Source organism: Pristiophorus japonicus, chromosome 18, assembly GCF_044704955.1.
Source record: "Pristiophorus japonicus isolate sPriJap1 chromosome 18, sPriJap1.hap1, whole genome shotgun sequence".
Classification (NCBI taxonomy): Eukaryota; Metazoa; Chordata; class Chondrichthyes; family Pristiophoridae; genus Pristiophorus; species Pristiophorus japonicus.
The window spans coordinates 31,715,685-31,734,937 of record NC_091994.1 but is presented as its reverse complement, the minus strand read 5'-3'; the positions used below and the strand labels follow the sequence as shown (position 1 = coordinate 31,734,937).

Genomic DNA, 19,253 nt, shown 5'->3' with positions numbered 1-19,253 from the left:
AAATGGGAAAAATGCCTCAGCACCAACACAAATGGCTCAACAAAGCAGGGAAGGAGCACCCAAGGTCAACACTGCAGTTAGGTCCTCTACTAACAGAGGCCAGGAGGCCCTTCAGAAAGAATGATGAAGGAGTACATCACTGCCAGCAGTGTCACCCCAATCACCTGGCTCAAGTGCCCAAAGAAGCTTTATGATCTCAGCCCACTGGTCAAAGTCAGTGAATTCATCTTCAAAAGCCATCTCCTACCAACTGCACCACTAGCCTCATACACTGCTCAATGCATGACCCCTCACTCCCAATCATACACCTATCAACAGCCTGCACACATCTCCCATTTCTAGTCTCACCACATCTCCTTGGAGGAGGCGGTGCAGGTCATTCTTGGCAAGAGCATGGCTGTACCCTTAGCCAGCAGCAGGCCAAAAAGGATACAGGATGCGGTTATCCTCATAGGATATCCTCCTTCTGGCATGCACCTCATGCTTTCCCGCCCTCCAGTCACCACAACTCCACCCTTGTGCCTTCTTCATTTCACACACCCAAGAAATGCTGCCTGCCCAGCCAATGAGTGACCAAGAATCGACCAGCCACCAGCCCCTCAAGATCAACCAGCAAGGACATTTGTTTGACCCCACTGAAAGTCAGCAGCCTTCCACCAGCCATACTGCAGCCACTGGGGTAGCACTGCGTGACATCAGTAGGATAGGCAAAGACACACACGACACTCACTAAGAGAATGCATATGGGTGATGAGTTGATTACTTGTCACATTGGATGGATAGGTGTATATAGGATTTGAAGGTTTGCTTTGTGGTGGCTTTTATTTCAGTATTTGTGGCCAAGAGGGCGTTATGATGGCCAGTAACAGAGGGAAGGTAATGTGTGGGACTAATGTTAAAAGGGGAATTGGGTTGTGGTCACTGGGACCGCAGGAGGATGATTCCATCCTGGATATCTCGGCCACAAAGGGGCTGTCTGGCATGCATCCTTTCATCTGCTTCCTCTCTTTGGCTTCCTCCTCCTTCTGTGTCTTCCTCCTCTTCCCTCTGCAAGCGGATGTTGTAAATATGAAATGACAGCATAAAATGGTGAAAATACTCAGCTGGTCAGGCAGCAGCTCGACCTGAGACATGAACTCTGTTTCTCTCCATGGATGTTGCGTGACTTGCTGAGTATTTGCAGCATGTTCTGCTTCTCAAAGGCCTTCATTTACCATCCAAGCCCTTTCAAGCGTCCAACAGCGCACCCTACACATTTACAAATCTTTTCACATCTATTGCAGCAAGCCACTACTTCAATAAATTTTTTAAAAAAGACCAAAACCTTAAATCCAAATTTACCTCAACAATGTGCGTGTCCCTTTAAGAAGTGCAGACATCGCCATTGTCAACCCGGTTGCACGTCAGGTAGCCTGCCATGCTTCGGACCCAGTGCTGAACTCAGTGCTAGGGTCAAAGTTCGCACTTGTGACGTTGCACGCCGATTTACGTCATAACGGCGCCATTTTGTTGGCGATGGCGCTGCCAGTTACCGACAGCGCAAAAGGTAGAGAGCAAAATAGCAGCTGCCACAAGACTCACCATGGGCAAATAAGCAGCGGCCACCGTTTTAGCGCCATTTAATGGCACTACGGAGTGGCGCTATGATCACAAAAATTCTTGCCTGAACTTGCACCATTGTACTAAGAAAAAGAAAAATTGATGAAGAGCTAAAGATGATGATATTAGGCAGGATAACCAAAAGCTTAGTCACAGAAGTGAGTTTTAAGGAGGGCCTTAAAGGAAACGAGGGAGGTGGAAAGGTGCTGGGGTTTAGGGAGGGAAATCTAGAGCATGAGGCCTAGACAGCCAAAGGCATGCCTGAAAATAGTGGTGGTGTGAAGTGACGGGCGGGGGAAATGCACAAAAGGCTAGAGTCATAGGAATAGCGAGTTCTGGGAGTTGGGTGGAATGGAGAAGATTACAAAAGATAAATTGGCCTCCTTAGCGCCTCCAGTTATCGACTCTGGGGGCGATAACGTGGTGCTAACAACTTACCGATCGGGCGCAGTGAGATGATTGACTCCCGCCGGGCGAAAACACTGGCAGCTGCAGGAGACGTTTGAGGCCGGGCGCTTCGGGGGCGATGCTTAAACGCGAGGTGGCCGAGGTAATTAAAAAAAAGAGTCAAATCTCTCTCAATTTTTTTTCCTTGTTTCCTGCCCGCGATCGATCAGCCTGGCACTCTGCTACTGATTGGGCTGGATTGCGGCTGCCATCGAGGAGAAGCTAAGTCTCCTTTTAAGGGAGGGAAGGAGCCTTCCAATGCAGCAATGTTGCACGGCCCATTGTGCAGCGCTGCACAAGTACCGCCCTGCTTACTGCCTCTTGTACTCCAGGAAGGAAGTGGAGCGCTTGATTTAGTGCTCCACTTCCTTCCTGGAGCGCAAACGCCAAATTTTTATTACGTTTGAAAACATTAGCGCCTGGTGCTAATTTTTCAAACTTTTAAATGTTAGCGCCCCTAAGAGGCGAGACCATGGAGGATGAGAATTTTAAATTTGAGACATTGGTAGACCGGGTCAGTGAGGACATGGGTGATGCATGAGTAAGACTTGATCAGGATTGGTTACGGAAAGCAAAGCTTTGGATGAGCTGACATTTTTGGAGCATGGGAAGGGATGCTTGCCAGGACAGTATTGGAATAGCTACATAAAAGACATCCAAGAGGAGGGCACAGAAGAGTCATTCTTACCTGGTCATCAGTAAGTAAGATGAGTCGAGTTACTACCACATTCACAATGTTTCCTATACTGGAGTCTTGCAAAAGTTTGGCAACCTGACCTCCAGAAAACAAAAAAAAATAGTCTTAAAAATGAAATTGGTACCAGATAACACAAAAGGATCACAATTAATCTGAGCACAGAATAATTTTTAATGCTTTAATTAGGTATTGCGCAAAAAGTGTGATTGGGTCTGCGGTTAAAATGTAGTCTGGCTACAGAATGACATTCTGTACAATTCGCGCAGGGAACAGGCCTCAGATTGCTCACCCAATTTTATGTCCCCCCCCACTCACCCAAAAAGCTGCAACGTTACCAATGGCATAATCGGCTACTCACCCTCCTTTCCTGTCTAAATTTATGCTGTCGAGACCAACGGATCTCGCCATCTGGATTATAGGATATGTGCACTAATGAGGCAATAGTATTAAGAACAGGCTTTTCCAAATTTCCAGGCCCAAAAATTTCAAATAGGGAAAGTAATGACTTGGAAATATAAATACAATGAAGCTGCTTGGTAATTGGGGGGCAGATTACCGGGGCTTGCAAACTGCATGTGGACCATTGGGCACAGTTTGGAAACCTCTACCCTACATCACTGGACAAAGAATTATGCTTATCATATAGATCCTTACACTTCCTTTAGTGCCTTACTGTAACGCTCAAGATGCAACAAACCCATAAGCTTTGAACTCACTGTGTCGCAGTGTACAACACTCACTTTCATTATGGCACTGACATTTTATGAAGCTCATGAGAGTGAAAGGATTTAGATACATTAGAAAGGATTTAGAGAAACGTGACTGGGATAATTTCAGGCTTTAGTTATAAAGAAAAACTCAAGTGACTAAATGTATTTTCACTCCAAAATGATGAAAGGATACAGATAAGGTACTTATCTTGAGCAATAAACAGACACAGTATAACATTAGTGAATCTCAGGCAAGGTTAGAGAATATGAAAAACTTCTTAAACTACAAGATAGTGGACATGTTGAACAAATTAATAGAAGGGAGTTGATTTAGGGCCAATTGTCACCTTTTAAAAAGGAACTGGTGCAATATTTATTCAAAAGAGTTTGAGTTAGAGATATCTAACACTGCTTGCTATTATTTTTCAAGGCAGGTAGGGGAAGGAAATTAGAATACCTCGGCAGTTGAACGAGAGGATGTCCAGGATGGGATAATCATATACATGGACCCTAAATGATGTAAACCTTTTCTTGTTGTGGACTTTTAAGACTTATGCCAACTCTATTGAAAGAAGACTGCAAAAAACATGGCAGCTAGACATCTGAACCTCCATCTGCAGCAGTATGAGATTATGGTCAGCTTAAAATCATGTACCAAAAGTCCATTCCCCTTTACAGCTTCCATAAAATATGCCCAACGGAAGGATTATGGTAAAAAGGACACATGACTGCATACTCTCAAGTCATCTCCCTGCCTTTAGTTCCTCTGAACAGAAAACCTGGAGGCCGTAAAAGTCATGACTGATCTCATTAATTCCTCTCCCAACAATAGATCCTGCCAAATGTATATTTGGCTTGTTGTCAGGGAAATTCAAGCAGTTTTCCTTACTCGTGCTTATATACCTCAATTCTGGTACAATCAAACTCATTCAAAATAAGCATTAGAATGATTTGTCAATCACTACAGCTAATGCATCCGAAATTATAAAAATGTACCACAACGTGCAGTCTGATGCTTCGGCACTCACTCACTCTTGCAATTTTCCAATGGCCCTCTGAATCGGTAGTGCAAGTGGAACCTAATTATGCATACCTTTTTAAATACCTGTTATGATGTATTGCTGAGCACTGTATGACCTTATATGTAGTACTCTAGATATGTACATGCATATGGCAAAAACAGAGCAACAAGTTAACTGGTGTAGCAATTGAAGTACCAAAGAGATACCACAATAGCAAAGCAATGGATTTCACTGTCATTTTCCACACAAACTCTTAATCTTAACTGGATCTTTGTGAAAGGGGAGAAAATGTTTGAATATCTCTGATAACCTGACAGCTCATGCTGCACTTGGCACTAGGCTCCACCAGCTCATTTGTGAATAACCAACTCAGTTCAAACTAGAGAACCTATTGTTGAGTGGCAGAAATAATTACTGGCAGTGTTACACAACTATTTTTTGATTTCAGCATTTGTAACTAACTCTTTGTCCTCCCACAAAAAATAATATTCAACTGCAAGGAAAATCTTTAGATTCTTAAAATTTGAGAACATGATATAGTTACAGTTGTACAACATGAACAGTCTTCAGCCATTAGGGCTTCAGTTATTTTATATAGCCAACCCTTCAAACTCAAGTGGGCTTTCAAAGTAGTTTATCAAGGTCTGATGTTCTCCACAGGCTAATGTGAAGTTTCAGCTGGGCCCAAGGTTTTCCAAAATGGAAGCTCTATCGATAGAGGTTATCTCTAAATATCAATTTCCTTTGCAGTATTCCAAAGTTGAACAGACTCATAAAACAGAACATCTCCAAAAAAATTTAGTAACTTTCTACTGAACTACTTTCTTGATACTTTAAATACCTATTTCTCTCCTTTGTAACCTTCCAAACCATTTGTCCTTGCATAAAGGGGAGGCAAAGTGATTTTTGGCAATAGCCCTGTCTGACATGAGAATATGGTATGCGAAAAAATAATACGGGAGGAAGGAACCACTGATTTACCCTGCCACTATTGAAGATGGAAATAGACAATTCATTACAGATTGGCATCAATCAACGAATTGGTTGCAGGAGTACCAAAGAAAAATATATCAGCCAGGCTGGGATTTGAAGTGGGTCTCGGTCTGTTGAAACACAGAATATAGCACATTGAGCCACTTTTTTATTTATTGAACTTTGGGTAATGGAACTATTTTCTCATTAGTCTCAGTATTTGCAATTCCAGTGTCACAGTTTTAAATTTATTTTTAGTTCCACAACCTATTGGAGCTCTCCCATTTTCTTTTCAAATCTAATAGATTGCTGGTAATAACAATGTGCCTTCTAGTTTTGTTCTGCAGACAATGGATCAGGGAACGCTATATACACACATATATTGGTTATATATATTTTTTTTTAAACACCACACTGGCACCAAATAACAAAGACAATATTTGAAGCACTAGGATGAAGTACTGCATTGATCTTGCAGTATCGCCTATCCTGAATAGAAGAATACCAGATTGATCGTTTGACTGACCATAACAGCACCATCTCAGTTGTAATGTCAGATGAGATGCTGAGCAGAGATTAAACACAGTCCCACAAGGAATGGAGAAAACTTGAAAACAAGTCATCCATGTCACTCCCAGGAGCCTCAGTCAGAATAGCATTGATAGAGACTCTGGAACACACCATGTGACTATATCTTGAAGAAAAAACATGGCAATGTCTTTAAAGGGATGGGGGCAGAGGAGAGGAAAAAAGCAAACAAATTTAAATGGAGTGCTGGAAAATTGCATTTCAAAGTGTAATGTACAGTGAAATAATGAAATATACTTACAATATTCATGACAGAGAGAATATACTGCTCAATGTCTCTTCGTCCATGATATCCAACCATCATCTTATCTGCTACTACTAAGGTCTCTACATAATGTTCTTGACTGACCGATCTTTTCAATTGCAGCTGATTTCGCAGAGTCTTATTAGGTGCAAGAGTCACCGCTGAAGTCTGGAAATTCCTCAGCCATGAAGATCTTCCTTTCCCTGGCTTCTCATCTGGAACAGAACCACTGTAAGCATTCAAAATTATACCTCTTGTGTGAAGAGTAAGTACCATGTTGAGCATGGGAGTGGAATAATTTCATGATTATGCATTATAGATTGGTATGAATCAACTAATTGGTAGCAGGAGTACCAAAGATATTGGCCCTCACACATGTCCTTTGTGTACATGTATAGTGGCTTTACTCTGTTCCTTACTCTATCGCCAGCGGGCTGCTAGGCCTCAAAGTTTCAATGACTAGATGGATGATTGCAATGTTCAGTTCTAAATTTTAAATAACCTAGAGAATCAGAAAAACTAAAATTCTGAAATAATAAAGACAGAGGCGCTGCTTCAGAGATTCCTATTTAAAAAAATAATAAAGACCATCTAGAGTTGTAAAGTAATCCAATTGTCATAGTTGCCCAATAGTTGTTAAGTGTGGAATTCATTGAGCAATTCTAAATATAAAAAACTACAGATACACCATCAAAATATATTGTTATAAGTTTATTAAATACATTTTAGTATGGTAATCAAACTCTCTACATTGAATCAAAATACAGAAGATTGCTTCCGAGAAGGAACAACTTATTGAGCACTTGCACATGCTCCAATTTTACTGATCTCTTTATTTAGCAAAAGGTTAGTTAGGCAAAGTTATAAGTAGCACGTAGATTCCTTAACCTATAAAGCATTTAATCTCGTTATTTAACTAGATTAAGTTAAGATCAGATAGTAACAGGTAAAGCACCAACAGTGTTTCGAAGTACAAGTTTGGAGCTTTGGGATGGCACTTTGCTGAGTAGTTCAGCTCAGTCAGGAAGTACTGGGGAGGTGGCACTGCAGAGGAGAGAGAGAGAGAGTGAGAGAGAGAGAGAGAGAGAGCAAGCATGCGCGAGAGAGAGAGAGAGAGCGAGAGAGAGCGAGAGAGAGCGAGAGAGAGCGAGAGAGAGCGAGAGAGAGCGAGCGAGAGAGAGCGAGAGAGAGCGAGAGAGAGCGAGAGAGACAGAGTGTCATGCATTACCTGAAACTCCACATGTTGCATCAAGGTGCCGATGTTGGTTTCGAAGAGAAGATCGCTTATAAACTACATGAGGGCTTCCTTCACTGTAATTGAATTCAGCCATTTTAACGGTGGTGAGGGGCTCTATGAAGTACTCTTCTTCATCCTCAGCTATTACACCATGCTGAAAGCAAAGCACTGCTGTGGTTACTGCTGGTAAAGTATTTATTATGAGTACTGCAGGCTTTCTGTAACGATTTTGGAAACCATTACAAATAAATGTCCATTATAATAATAACAAAAGAAAATAAAACACTGCTTTAAGTCTCAGCTGACTCACATAACCCTGATCTAGCATCATTTGGTAAAATGTTTCATTCGGTCATTTGATTCAAAGCCACATAGGAAAACATAAGTGATGGCCCTAACATTTAGGAGGTAAGAACTGAAGAGACAGAGTGGTTAGATTTCCAAAAATATATATATTTTTAAAAACCTCCTGTAAATATTACATTGGAGTGTGTTCAAGGTCCTAATGCACAAGCGCCTACAAAGTACACTTATGTAAAGCAACAGCAGTTTCTAAGATCAAGAAACCCTGGTTTGTATTTAGTCCAACATATATATTACTCTTATAACCACAGGGTGCAAGAAAATTGAATGGCTTAAACATGTTAAAAGATACACAGTTATCAAGAATCTACATGTAAATGCTGAGTCAATTTAAGGGTATCCAAAATAGCAGCACTAGAGTATACTGTAATTTTCACCAAATGATACTTTAAACTGTCTTAAAAATGTGCTTATTTCAAAGATGTTACCATTTTGGATCTTCCCACTCCCCCAATTTAACCCAATATTGTGCAGGAATATTTATTTTTCTCCAGCAGTAATTACAGATAGGTTTATACTTTTGTAAATAGGGAAACAGCCAAGGTATCCATTAGTTAACTTGTTCAATAAGTATAGACAGCAACATAACCAGGTATTTAGTTTGAAATATTGATATCAGTTTCAAAATATGGATAAACAAGATGAGAAGTAGGCAACTCAGAACAAATTTGGAAAAGAGAAAGTAGACTATCTAAATTTGATTCGCTCAGACATCAGTGGTACCGGATTTCAAAAATAACTTTTATTCAATGATGTTAAGGAGTTTCCTGATAGCTTCCTGGTTATCACTGCTCATTCACATCAGAGAATAGTTCTGTAGTAATTAAGTTCCATCAGTACTAGTAGGTGAACTGGTGCTGTTTTTCCATGTCGAAATCAAAGCAGTTTCAAAATCTGTATTTTAGTTGTGCAGTATAAATCAGCAAAGACTGCAATCTGTTGCTCTGAAACCAACTGTCTTTTAGCTGCAGTCTGGTATCTATTCTAAATTACATGCCCAGAACACATTTCAATTGGACACAGTGATGCTAATAATTCATTACATTTATTAATGGGGCTCCTCAAGAGCAAGGCACAACCCTGATATCAAGGGTGACTGCAAATAATTTACATTAGAGAGAGATGCAAGGTCCTTTAGTCTGAACGTATAATTTGTGACTGTGCTTCTGAGCTTGAACAGTGTTGTATTTGATATATTTTTTCACCCAGTTGTCCACAAAATATCAATATAATAATGCAACTAAATATACATACTGTAATGTATGTCCTTTGAGTATGCTCACAGGTTTGTAGAGCTGTTGACCTGGGCATGGCCAAGGGGGCCATCAGCCGATCCAGGCAGCGGGCTGTCGTTCAGCTCGATTGCCTGCCTCTCTTCCGCGCTTACATCCGAGCCAGGGTCTCCCTGGAGATGGAGCACGTGGTGTCCACCGGTACTCTCGCGGCCTTCCGCGAGAGTTGTGCGCCGGAGGGACTGGAGTGCATCACCATTCCTGCTAACCAAATTTTAATTTGAATATTATTGTTTAAAGTTTAATTTGTTTAATTGCCGGTTTTAGTGCCCCCCCCCCTTTTAGCCAGGGGGCACTTGTAAAATTTGTGTTTTTTAGTGCCCTAAAAAAAAGGGGCACTTGTTGGAAAATGTTTGGTGTGTCCCCCCCCACTTTAATCAGGCGGCATTTGATTTAAATTGGTTCCCTACAAAATAGTTGTAGAGCTGTTGTATTGTGAGTGGTCACATGATGTTCACAAGATTCAATAGAACCTCAGTTAGTTGAGACTAGGTCATCCACGATGAGGTATGCAGTTGTGAGCTTCGTGGATGAACTGGTAACGTGAAGTGTGATTGTTAAACCTCTGTTACTAAACCAACTAGTTCTTAATAGCAATGTGTTGCTATAAATTCTTAAGCAAAGAACAGTGTACACAACCAGCAGATTAGCTTAAAAAATTGCAACATTTTGAGGAGAAAATCTCCAAAGCTAAAATGTTAAAATGTTGCATTGCTAGTTTCACCTGTCCTTGACTGCTGTAGCAGCACTATGATCAGGTAGAAAATCTAGCCCAGAGTGTCCCAGCTCAGTGTTTAATAATACAAAAGATGGTGTCCAGGACATTTGAGTTTGCCAACATTATCCAGCCAATCATATTTGAGGATCTGGTGTGGGAGCGCTAGCAAAGTTTTTCTTAATTTTCTTGACCTCATCATACCTAAAATAAACTAACACTTCCCCGTTTCACATTCTATTAGTGATAACATGCTATTTTATTTCTCCTGAACTTCCTTTTGAAGCCTGTGACTTGCAAAAAGGAAAATTTGTGGTGCCAGGCAAAGTGAAGGAGTTTGCCAGTAGTCCCAGGGCTATAACTGTCCTTTACACTCATTCCTATCAAAGAAGAGTTCAAAGTACTGGCCTGAATGTTCTTATAATCTTACTGAATAATATAAAAGGGAATACAGAAGAGCCGTGAGCAATTTGTCATGAGACATCACACGTAAGTGATCTGATCATGTTGCAAGAAAAGGATGGTGAACACTTTTAACTAAACAGGTACTGCTTTAAGCATATCCACACTCATGTTTTATCTGTGTACATTGACAGACCAAGCTATCTTTAGAGCACAACTTAAAATTTCAGAAGTTAGGAATAAGGGAAATCGGGTGGAATTTTTCATGCAATGGGTAACAGAACCTGTGGATAACGCTATCAAGGAAAATCATTGGTACTGATTAGCTCTGGAAAAATATAAATAGATTGAAGGGACAATTAAATGCATTTCGTATATAAAGAGAGTAAAATACATGAAATAAGGCTAAAATTACTGTTTGCAGTAATAATGGACAAACACTTAGGGGCCGAAATTGCCCTCTGCCCGAAATGGGGTGCACACACCCCGTTTCTATGGTTTTTACCGCCGCGGTGGTTGTGGTGGCCTCGAGCGAAATTCCGCTTTTTTTTTCCCCCACTCGGATCTGGAAATTTCTCTTAATGGGGCCGGATATGTGGCGATGACATCACCAGAGGGGCGGAAGTTGGGGGCGGTGTGGAGTGGCCGCCGCGATGATGTCACCATGGCTCTCCCCTTCACTGCGCGATCTTTAAACTTTGGTCTACTGGGCCACATGGGAGGGTTTCGTCGAGGCCAGGGGCCTGGCACCCAAGACGGGGTACCGAGCTGCCTGTTGGTGGCCCAGCTGAACCCGGGGGCATAATTGTCGGCCCGACATGGCAGTTGGCAAACAAAAAAAAACATAGCAGCAGCGGCAGTAGGTCCTCCCCTTTAATGGGAGCTGTGCCACCATTGCAGAAGGCCTCAGCCTCACTGGACTGCCGTGAAAAAGCTTGTTTTGGCACCGCCGGGCAGGCCGAAGATTTTCACGGCGGAATTTCGCGGTGTGCACTGTGATGACGCACTTAGCACGGATCGGCAGCAGCGGTGGGAGCGGGGCACCACCGGGATAACACTGGAGCAGGACTTTGATACTGGCGGCCATTACACAAAAAGTCAGCGGCCATTGCACTCTGCAGCCTGGCCGCTGCTTTCCGGTGTTAAGAGGCCTTAAGGAAAGGGGCAATTTCGGCCCCCTAATATTTTCATTTTTAAGCAAAAATGTTAAACCTGTTCATTTTAAATGGGTTAATACCTATGTTAAAATAGAGAGGACAGAAGACATTTTGGACTACTTCTGCATAGTCTCAAGAGGAAAAGTTAACAGCTGTTGAAAAAACCACCATCACAGTAAGATATGCTGTTTCTGCTGATGGCACAAACCTTGACAACCAGTGTGGCAATTGTTGAAACTGAACTTTTGAAGCAGGCTCGATCTAGTTGAGCCTGCTATTAGTTCCTCAAAAGGACATAATATCCCTTTAATTCACTGTAGCAAGAAATAACACCAACCACAAAGCAAGTATATAGGGAGGAGAGATTTGTCTGTTATATACAATTTTGAGAAAGTTGGAGAAAAACAGGAGTGGCTCATTTTTATGATGATGAGAACAAGAATCTTTTATTTATTTATTTATGGCCACACCACCAAATCTGTGGCCCAAGGTTCCTCCTCTCGATTAACAATTTATAGTGGCTGGAAACAAAAACAGTATTCCACCCTGATTTTGACCAAAGTATGCCCTTTATATTGCACAATTACTAAATCAAGGCAGGTTAGAAAATAGCAGGTTTATTTCTACTGAAGTTAAACTGCATTTGTGCCCCCATAAGTGAAAAAATGCATGATTGGGTCTGTAACAGAGAAAATTGATAACTTACCAATCCATTACAGTTACTTAAAGCAACTTTTGTGGCTCCCTGGAGATCACTTAAATGTCCCAAATAATGACATTCATCCATATAATCGTGCCTCCATTCCACGCCATCTCTTTTCCAATATTCTACAGTAAAATAATCTGATACCAGATTAATGTGTAAAGTCAAGTTTAAAAGAAAGTGCAATCCATGTGAAGATACTTTGTAAAAAACTTGCTCAACTGGCTCATGGTGAAACGCAGGTAAGCTTCTCTTTGATCGCAGTTCATGGCTACTTTTTACATTATAGCTTAGGAAGTCTCCATTGTGGTCAACTCGGACAGGAATTGCTATTTCATAGTGTTCAAGAGTTGACAGGAATTCTTCTGTGTTAAAAAAAAAGTTTTTTTGTTATTCAGTTACAGATTTCACCTCTTAATCCCATCCCTTAAGTACAGGTCAACTGGTAAAAAATATGTTTTTCTGTAGTGAAAGAAAAAGGTAGGCTCTATTTTCTTGAATCCTCCCCAATTATATATTCTTACCCCTCTACTATACTCCTTAAACTGAAGAGCTGGATTACATGGACCATCGGTAGCTCGAAGACCCTTCAATGCCGCTTCACAACGGTTAACTACATAGGATTACATATGATTACATAGGGTATGCAGCAAAGAAACAGGCCATGCAACCCAGCCAGTCCATGCCAGCGTTTATGCTCCACTCGAGCCATCTCCCGTCTTTCTTCATCTAACTCCAGCATAAACCTCTATTACCTTCTCCCTCATATGCTTGTCTAGCCTCTCCTTAAATGCATCTATACTATTCGCTTCAACCACTCCCTGGGTTTGCGAGTTCCACATTCTCACCACTCTCTGGGTAAAGAAGTTCAATTGGTTACCCGGCAGATGGTGAGCTTTTGCAGGCCAGGACATGTCCCATAATGATATCTTTCTCCAGATAGAGTACTCTGGCACAGAGAGCTTTTCAGTTAGCAATTCATCTTAAAATTAACAAAGCTTACTCACACAGAGAAGCAAGGGTTGAGTTTCGGTCAATGCTAAATTTAAACTTTGGCCTCTTGAATGGAAGATCAGCTCACTACAGTTTGACCAATGATTATGTAATGGCACATCATGTCATCTGCCGGCTGGTTGTGGTCAGACGTCTAACCACATATGGGTATATTTTCCCTGTTCACTACCAACGAGAATGTCAGCATGAGTATATAGCAGGGAAAAGGTCATTAGCAAACAAATACAAGTTTCGATTTGCCACAATTGTGTGTGTTTATTCAGATCCGGATATCATGCAAGAATTCAAGTATGGTATAGTATTGAACGTACAATGTTTAGAGAAATTCATTTGCATGACAGTTTAAGTACCAGGCTTATGTTGTATAAATAAATCATGAACTCCCCAGGTCTAGCTATTCAGAGTCAACGGTTCAGTATTTAATGTTCAACAAAGACTGCATTTACAGATATATTTTCATCATTAAAAGGATACAATTGGTGTTCACTTTTCTGTGATGAACTTGATTTAGCAGAAGCTGGCACTATTTATAAATGAAAGTTTAAAAAAAATTGGAAATGCATTTTTCGGTAGCTGTAATTAGGGAAATGTATTCATAAAAACGTCTTTCATGGGAAGGAAGAATCATTCATATTTTTATGATGAAATCACATGTAAGCGAGGTGGTGTGCTTCAACTGGAGTCATTACTTTATAAAAGGATCTTCATAGATGAACAGAACAGAGTGGCAATTCAAACGAGTGCAACTGAAGATATTACCATGACTTTTAGCTGTGTTGAAGGTATGCACAGTAAGAAAAATCAAATGAAAATGAACAGATGCCCTGGCCACGATTTCACAGCCATTCATTTGAATAGATTGAAATATTGCAAGAAGTGCACCTGTTTGTTTGCCTGCAGAATAGTGGCAAAGGTTTAGAACATTTGACCCCATACATAAACTTTTACAGCCATCACATACTTAACTGCGAATAAAAATTGACTATTCTAAATGACCTAGCAGGCAAAGACGAGAGTTCAAGTCTTGGAATACAAGGCTGACATTCAACGGGGTACTTGCGTTGCATGGGAAGAGAGTGGTAACCCTGCCCCATCGCATTGAGCCGTTCTCCGGGTACGGAGCTGCGAGTCAGGCTACTGGCCGGTCCACATAAAAAAGGGCATTTGTGACAAACCCAACCCAAAGCACAATCTGCTGGATGTAAAAGTAGTGGAAGAAATGGGTTGTCTCTCATGGTCCTAGGCAAGGAAGAAAGTAGTAGCCAGGTTGAAAAGCATGATATTATATAAAAAAAGAAATAGAGGACACTAATGTTTCAACCTATATACAATTTTACCAACAAAAAATGTACCATTGTAGATGGGAAATGGACTGGCGACATTTAAAATTGCCATGACTTCCCAATGCCTCTAGCAGGCAGGAGCAGTTTAGCACCAGAAACCTGCTTAGAGTACAGGATAATCTGGCATGCACACAGGCTGGCAGTGGCGATGTCTGCAGCACCTCTTAAAGGGTCACACACATCGTAGGTAAGTTTCATGTAAAGTTGTGGACTGAGGTTTTTTTGATTTTATTGAAGTATTGGCTTGCTGCAATAGATGTGAAAAGTTTTTTTAAAGTGTGTAGGGAGTGCTGCTGGATGCTTGCAACGGCTCGGATGGTATATGAAGGCCTTCAAGGAGACAAAACATGCTGCGAATACTCAGCAGGTCACGCAACATCTGCGGAGAGAAAAACAGTTCATGTCTCAGACCGAGATGCTGCCTGACCAGCTGAGTATTTCCAGCATTTTATGCTGTCATTTCACATTTTCAGCATCTGCTTGCAGAGGGAAGAGGAAGACACTGAAGGAGGAGGAAGTCAAAGAGGAGGAATCAGACAGAAGGATGCATCCTAGACAGCCTCTTTATGGCCGGGATATCCAGGATGAAATCATCCACCTGCGGTACCAGTGACCACAGCCCAAATTCCCCTTTTAACATTAGTTCCACACCTTACCTTCCATCTGTTATTGACCATCACAACATTGTTTTGCTGAAATAATAGCTACCACAAAGTAAACTTTCCAATCCACCTATCAACTCATCACCTATATACATTCTCTCAGTGACTGTCTTGTGGGTGCTTTTGCATATCCTACTGATGTCATGCAGTGCCATCCCAGTGACTGCAGCATGGCTGGTGGAAGGCTTCTGACTTTCAGTGGGGGACACTGCAAATGGCCTTGCTGGTCGACCTTGAGGGGCTGGTGCTGGGAGTGTCAAATCAATCATCCTTCTTAGTCTTCTACACTCTCCGCTCCCTCTTCTTGGTCACCCACTGGCTGGGAATGCTGCATTTCTTGAATGTGTGAAATCAGGAAGGCATAGAGTGGAGTTATGCTGATGGGAGGAAGGGAAAGCATGAGGTGCATGCCAGAAGGAGGACAACATATGAGGATAATAGCATCTAGCATTGTTCCTGCCCCACCGCTGGCCAAGGGCTCAGCCATGCTCCTGCCAAGAATGGCCTGCACTGTCTCCTCCAAAAATGAGGCTAGGAATGGAAGATGTGCCTCATGATTGATGCAGATTGTTGGTAGGTGTGCGATCGGGGGTCGTGCATTGAGCAGTGTGTGACACTAATGGTGCAGTTGGTGGGAAATGGCTTTTGAAGATGCATTTATTGACCTTGACCAGTGATCTGATGTCATGAAACTTCTTTGGGCACTGGAGCCAGGTGGTGGGAGCGATACCACTGGCAGTGACGGCCTCCCACATCCTTCAATCCGGGGGGGCGGGGGGGGGGGGGGAACTCTTCACTGGCTGGAGTCTTACCAAGCACAAAGGAAGATGGTTGTGGTTGATGGAGGTCAATCATCCCAGCTCCAGGACATCGCTGCAGGAGTTCCTCAGGACAGTGTCCTAGGCCCAACCCAGCTTCAGCTGATTCATCAATGACCTTCCCTCCATCATAAGGTCAGAAGTGGGGATGTTCGCTTATGATTGAACAGTGCTCAGTTCCATACACAACTCCTCAGAAAATGAAGCAGTCTATGCCTGCATGCAACAAGGCCTGGACGACATTCAGGCTTGGGCATATAAGTGGCAAGTAACATTCGCACCACACAAGTGCCAGGCAATGACCATCTCCAACAAACGAGAATCAACGGCATTACCATCGCCAAATCCTGCACCATCAACATCCTGGGGGTCAGCATTGACCAGAAACTTAATTGGACCAGACTCAAATTCCATGGCAACAAGAGCAGGTCAGAGGCTGAGTATTCTGTGGCAATTGTCTCACCTCCCGACTCCCCAAAGCCTTTCCACCATCTACAAGGCACAAGTCAGGAGTGTGATGGAATACTCTCCACTTGCCTGAAAGAGTGCAGCTCTAACAACACTCAAGAACCTTGACACCATCCGGAACAAAGCAGCCCGCTTGATTGGCACCCATCCACCACCTTCAACATTCGCTTCATCCACCACCGGCGCACCGTATCTGCAGTGAACATCATCTACAAGATGCACTGCCAAGGCTTCTTCAGCAGCACCTACCAAACCCATGACCTTTATCACCTAGAAGGACAAGGGCAGCAGGCACGTGGGAGCACCGTCACCTACATGTTCCCCTTCAAGTTAAACATCATCCTGACTTGGAAATATATCGGCATTCATTCATCGTCACTGGGTCAAAATACTGGAACTCCCTCCCAACAGCACAAGGACTGCAGTGGTTCAAGATGGCAGTTCACCACCATCTTCTCAAGGGCAATTAAGGATGGGCAATAAATTCTGGCCTCGCCAGCTAGACCCAAACCCCAGAACAATTTTTTTTTTTTTTTAAATTCTGGAGGGTCTCCAGGCTCTTGTGGGTAGAAGACCTCTCTTGCATTGTTGACCCCCTGTAAAAAGCAGGAATGCTGCGTGCAAGACTCTGGGTGCCCCTTCCCTGGCCTGCTGAGCCATTTGTGTTAGTACCTAGGCAAGTTTCCCATTTTTTGAGGTAAGGTAGGTAATTCAGCTTTAAGAGCTGTATATTCACACTTGGGAGTTCATTTTAATGTGAAATACTTTTAAAAGGCAGAAAGGGCTGAAACCGCCATTGTTTCACTTCATTTTATTTTGTATTGCTTCAGTGTGCATGGCCCCTTTCATTCTCAGATCTCTTCATTATCCACAATTCCCTGCGAGCTCTACAGCCTCGATTCCAGAGGCTGTGGGAAGCTACAACGCCGAACTTGGGCAGGAAATTAATCTCAGAGGCCTCCAGCAATGTCACCAGGACAATGTTGCATGGAAGACAAGCACTGCACCGCCATGCCTCCCAGACCAACTTTGCTCTGTTAGCATTGCGGCCATTTTCAGCAGCCATTAATCCGGTTGCCGATTGCTGGCAAAGACAAAATTTTCCCCTTTGTGTCCCCATAGTCTTCAAGGAACTCCTTCATGCCAGGCATACAGCAGGCTTCAGCTTTAAGGTCATTATGTTTCTGATAATCTATACAGAACCACGTCATCTTGTATTCATAACGATCAACACCACTAGTGATGTCCACGTGCTCTGTAATAGCCTCACTTCCTGGATCTTTGTTGGACTAAAAACAAACTGATGTAAAAAGCAGTTATGGCACATTTAGAAACCTCTCAGTTTTTCTGTCATCAACAATACTCTTCCTGCAATCTATTTGTGAATAATTGGAATCACCCATTACTACGGCCCTGCACTTTTCTCTAATTTGTCTTCATATCTTTTTTCTTCATCTTCTTTATATTGTTCAGTCTATAACACACTCCGTATAGAGCAGCAGTTCCCTCCTTCGTCCTTAAATCTAAAAATAGATTTATCTTTTGCACGACCTAACATAACTCAGATTCTAGCGCTGTGATGGAGCGTTTGATTAATCCTGCTACCTTCTTCCCTTTTCTCCTACTCAATCCTTGCTGAATATTTTGTGACCAGGAATGTTCAGCTTCCAGTCCAGTCCTAGCCAAATCCATGTCTCTATTAATGCTATTACATCATACTCTTTTGTGGCAATATGTGCCTTCAACTCAAGCTTATTTGCAATACTTTGGCCATTTAACTCAAACCTCCTTCTGTCTGTTTTGCAATCTCAATAGTTTTTAATTCTTCTTCTGATTTCTTTTTTTCTCTTATGCTTCCTACACTCCTTATCCCTTTTATTTCCTTGAAGAGGCCACTGCAGTGCAAAAGAATAACAGTGTTCAATTTAGCCTAGGCCAAGTGATTGGGGCATAAGTACAGACATTTTTCCATTCATTTTACTGTACTGAGATAATTGGAATATAAATAAACTTAAGCAAATTATGAATGGTCTAGCAGCAGATAAAACAGTGGACAATTTCTTGACTCAAATAAATTGGTAAGGACCTTTAGGAAAAAAAATGTAGGTAAGAAAAAGCAGCCTATGAGAATGGCAAGCCAAATATGGCTGATCTACCATAAAAGCATGCAATTCACTAACCTTGCAAGCAATTGCTAGTGCTAACAGTGCAATTTTCCACACAAGAAAAATAAACAACCATGCTGAAAGGTCTGTTCGTGTATTAACTTGTTAAGAACCAAATTAAAGTCCTAACTGGAGTTCCAGTGCACAATTTCCAAATAGTTAATGGAACACCAAGGAAGATCCCCAATGAATTAAGCACAACTGAGTTATGAAATACTGAAACAGCTGCAACCCAAACAAGCCAATGTGAAGCCAAACATCATAATTGTGCTCCCAAGTCCAAGATATGAACTACTACCTCCTGTTGCAGTTTGACGGCTTATATTTAGTCCCCAATGAGGGTCAGTAACTAATGTACAAAGGCGCCAAAATGTCTGTGTTGGCATCCACCTGGAGTCATGCATCTCTTTGGTGGACAAGCTCTGCCCAGTGATCTTCCTGCACATTATGCAAGGTGGAAGAGATCATTACTGGTAAATTTGTGGTCAGCTACATCCATGCATCTGTATTTGCAGCTGGGTTCAGTAAATGCAATGATGCAGTGTCAGTTCCAGCTGGAGAATATGCTGTTTACTTGCCTTCTGTACCTCTTCACCCAGTTCCTCTCCCAGCAATTACAGTTCAATATTTAGAGA

The 19,253-nt window shown here is 42.0% G+C and overlaps 1 protein-coding gene across 1 annotated transcript in view; it reads right to left on the bottom strand.

Annotated features, from left to right (window-relative positions):
* The window catches only part of LOC139229187 (A disintegrin and metalloproteinase with thrombospondin motifs 6-like), a 175,725-nt gene that overhangs the window by 148,893 nt on the left and 7,579 nt on the right, over positions 1–19,253 (bottom strand). The window contains exons 2-5 of the mRNA XM_070860839.1: positions 12,152–12,513; positions 7,508–7,670; positions 6,277–6,494; positions 2,735–2,818 (exon numbers count right to left, since the gene is read on the bottom strand). Of these exons, the coding sequence (XP_070716940.1) occupies positions 2,735–2,818; positions 6,277–6,494; positions 7,508–7,670; positions 12,152–12,513 (827 nt within the window). The remainder of the gene's footprint in view (positions 1–2,734; positions 2,819–6,276; positions 6,495–7,507; positions 7,671–12,151; positions 12,514–19,253) is intronic.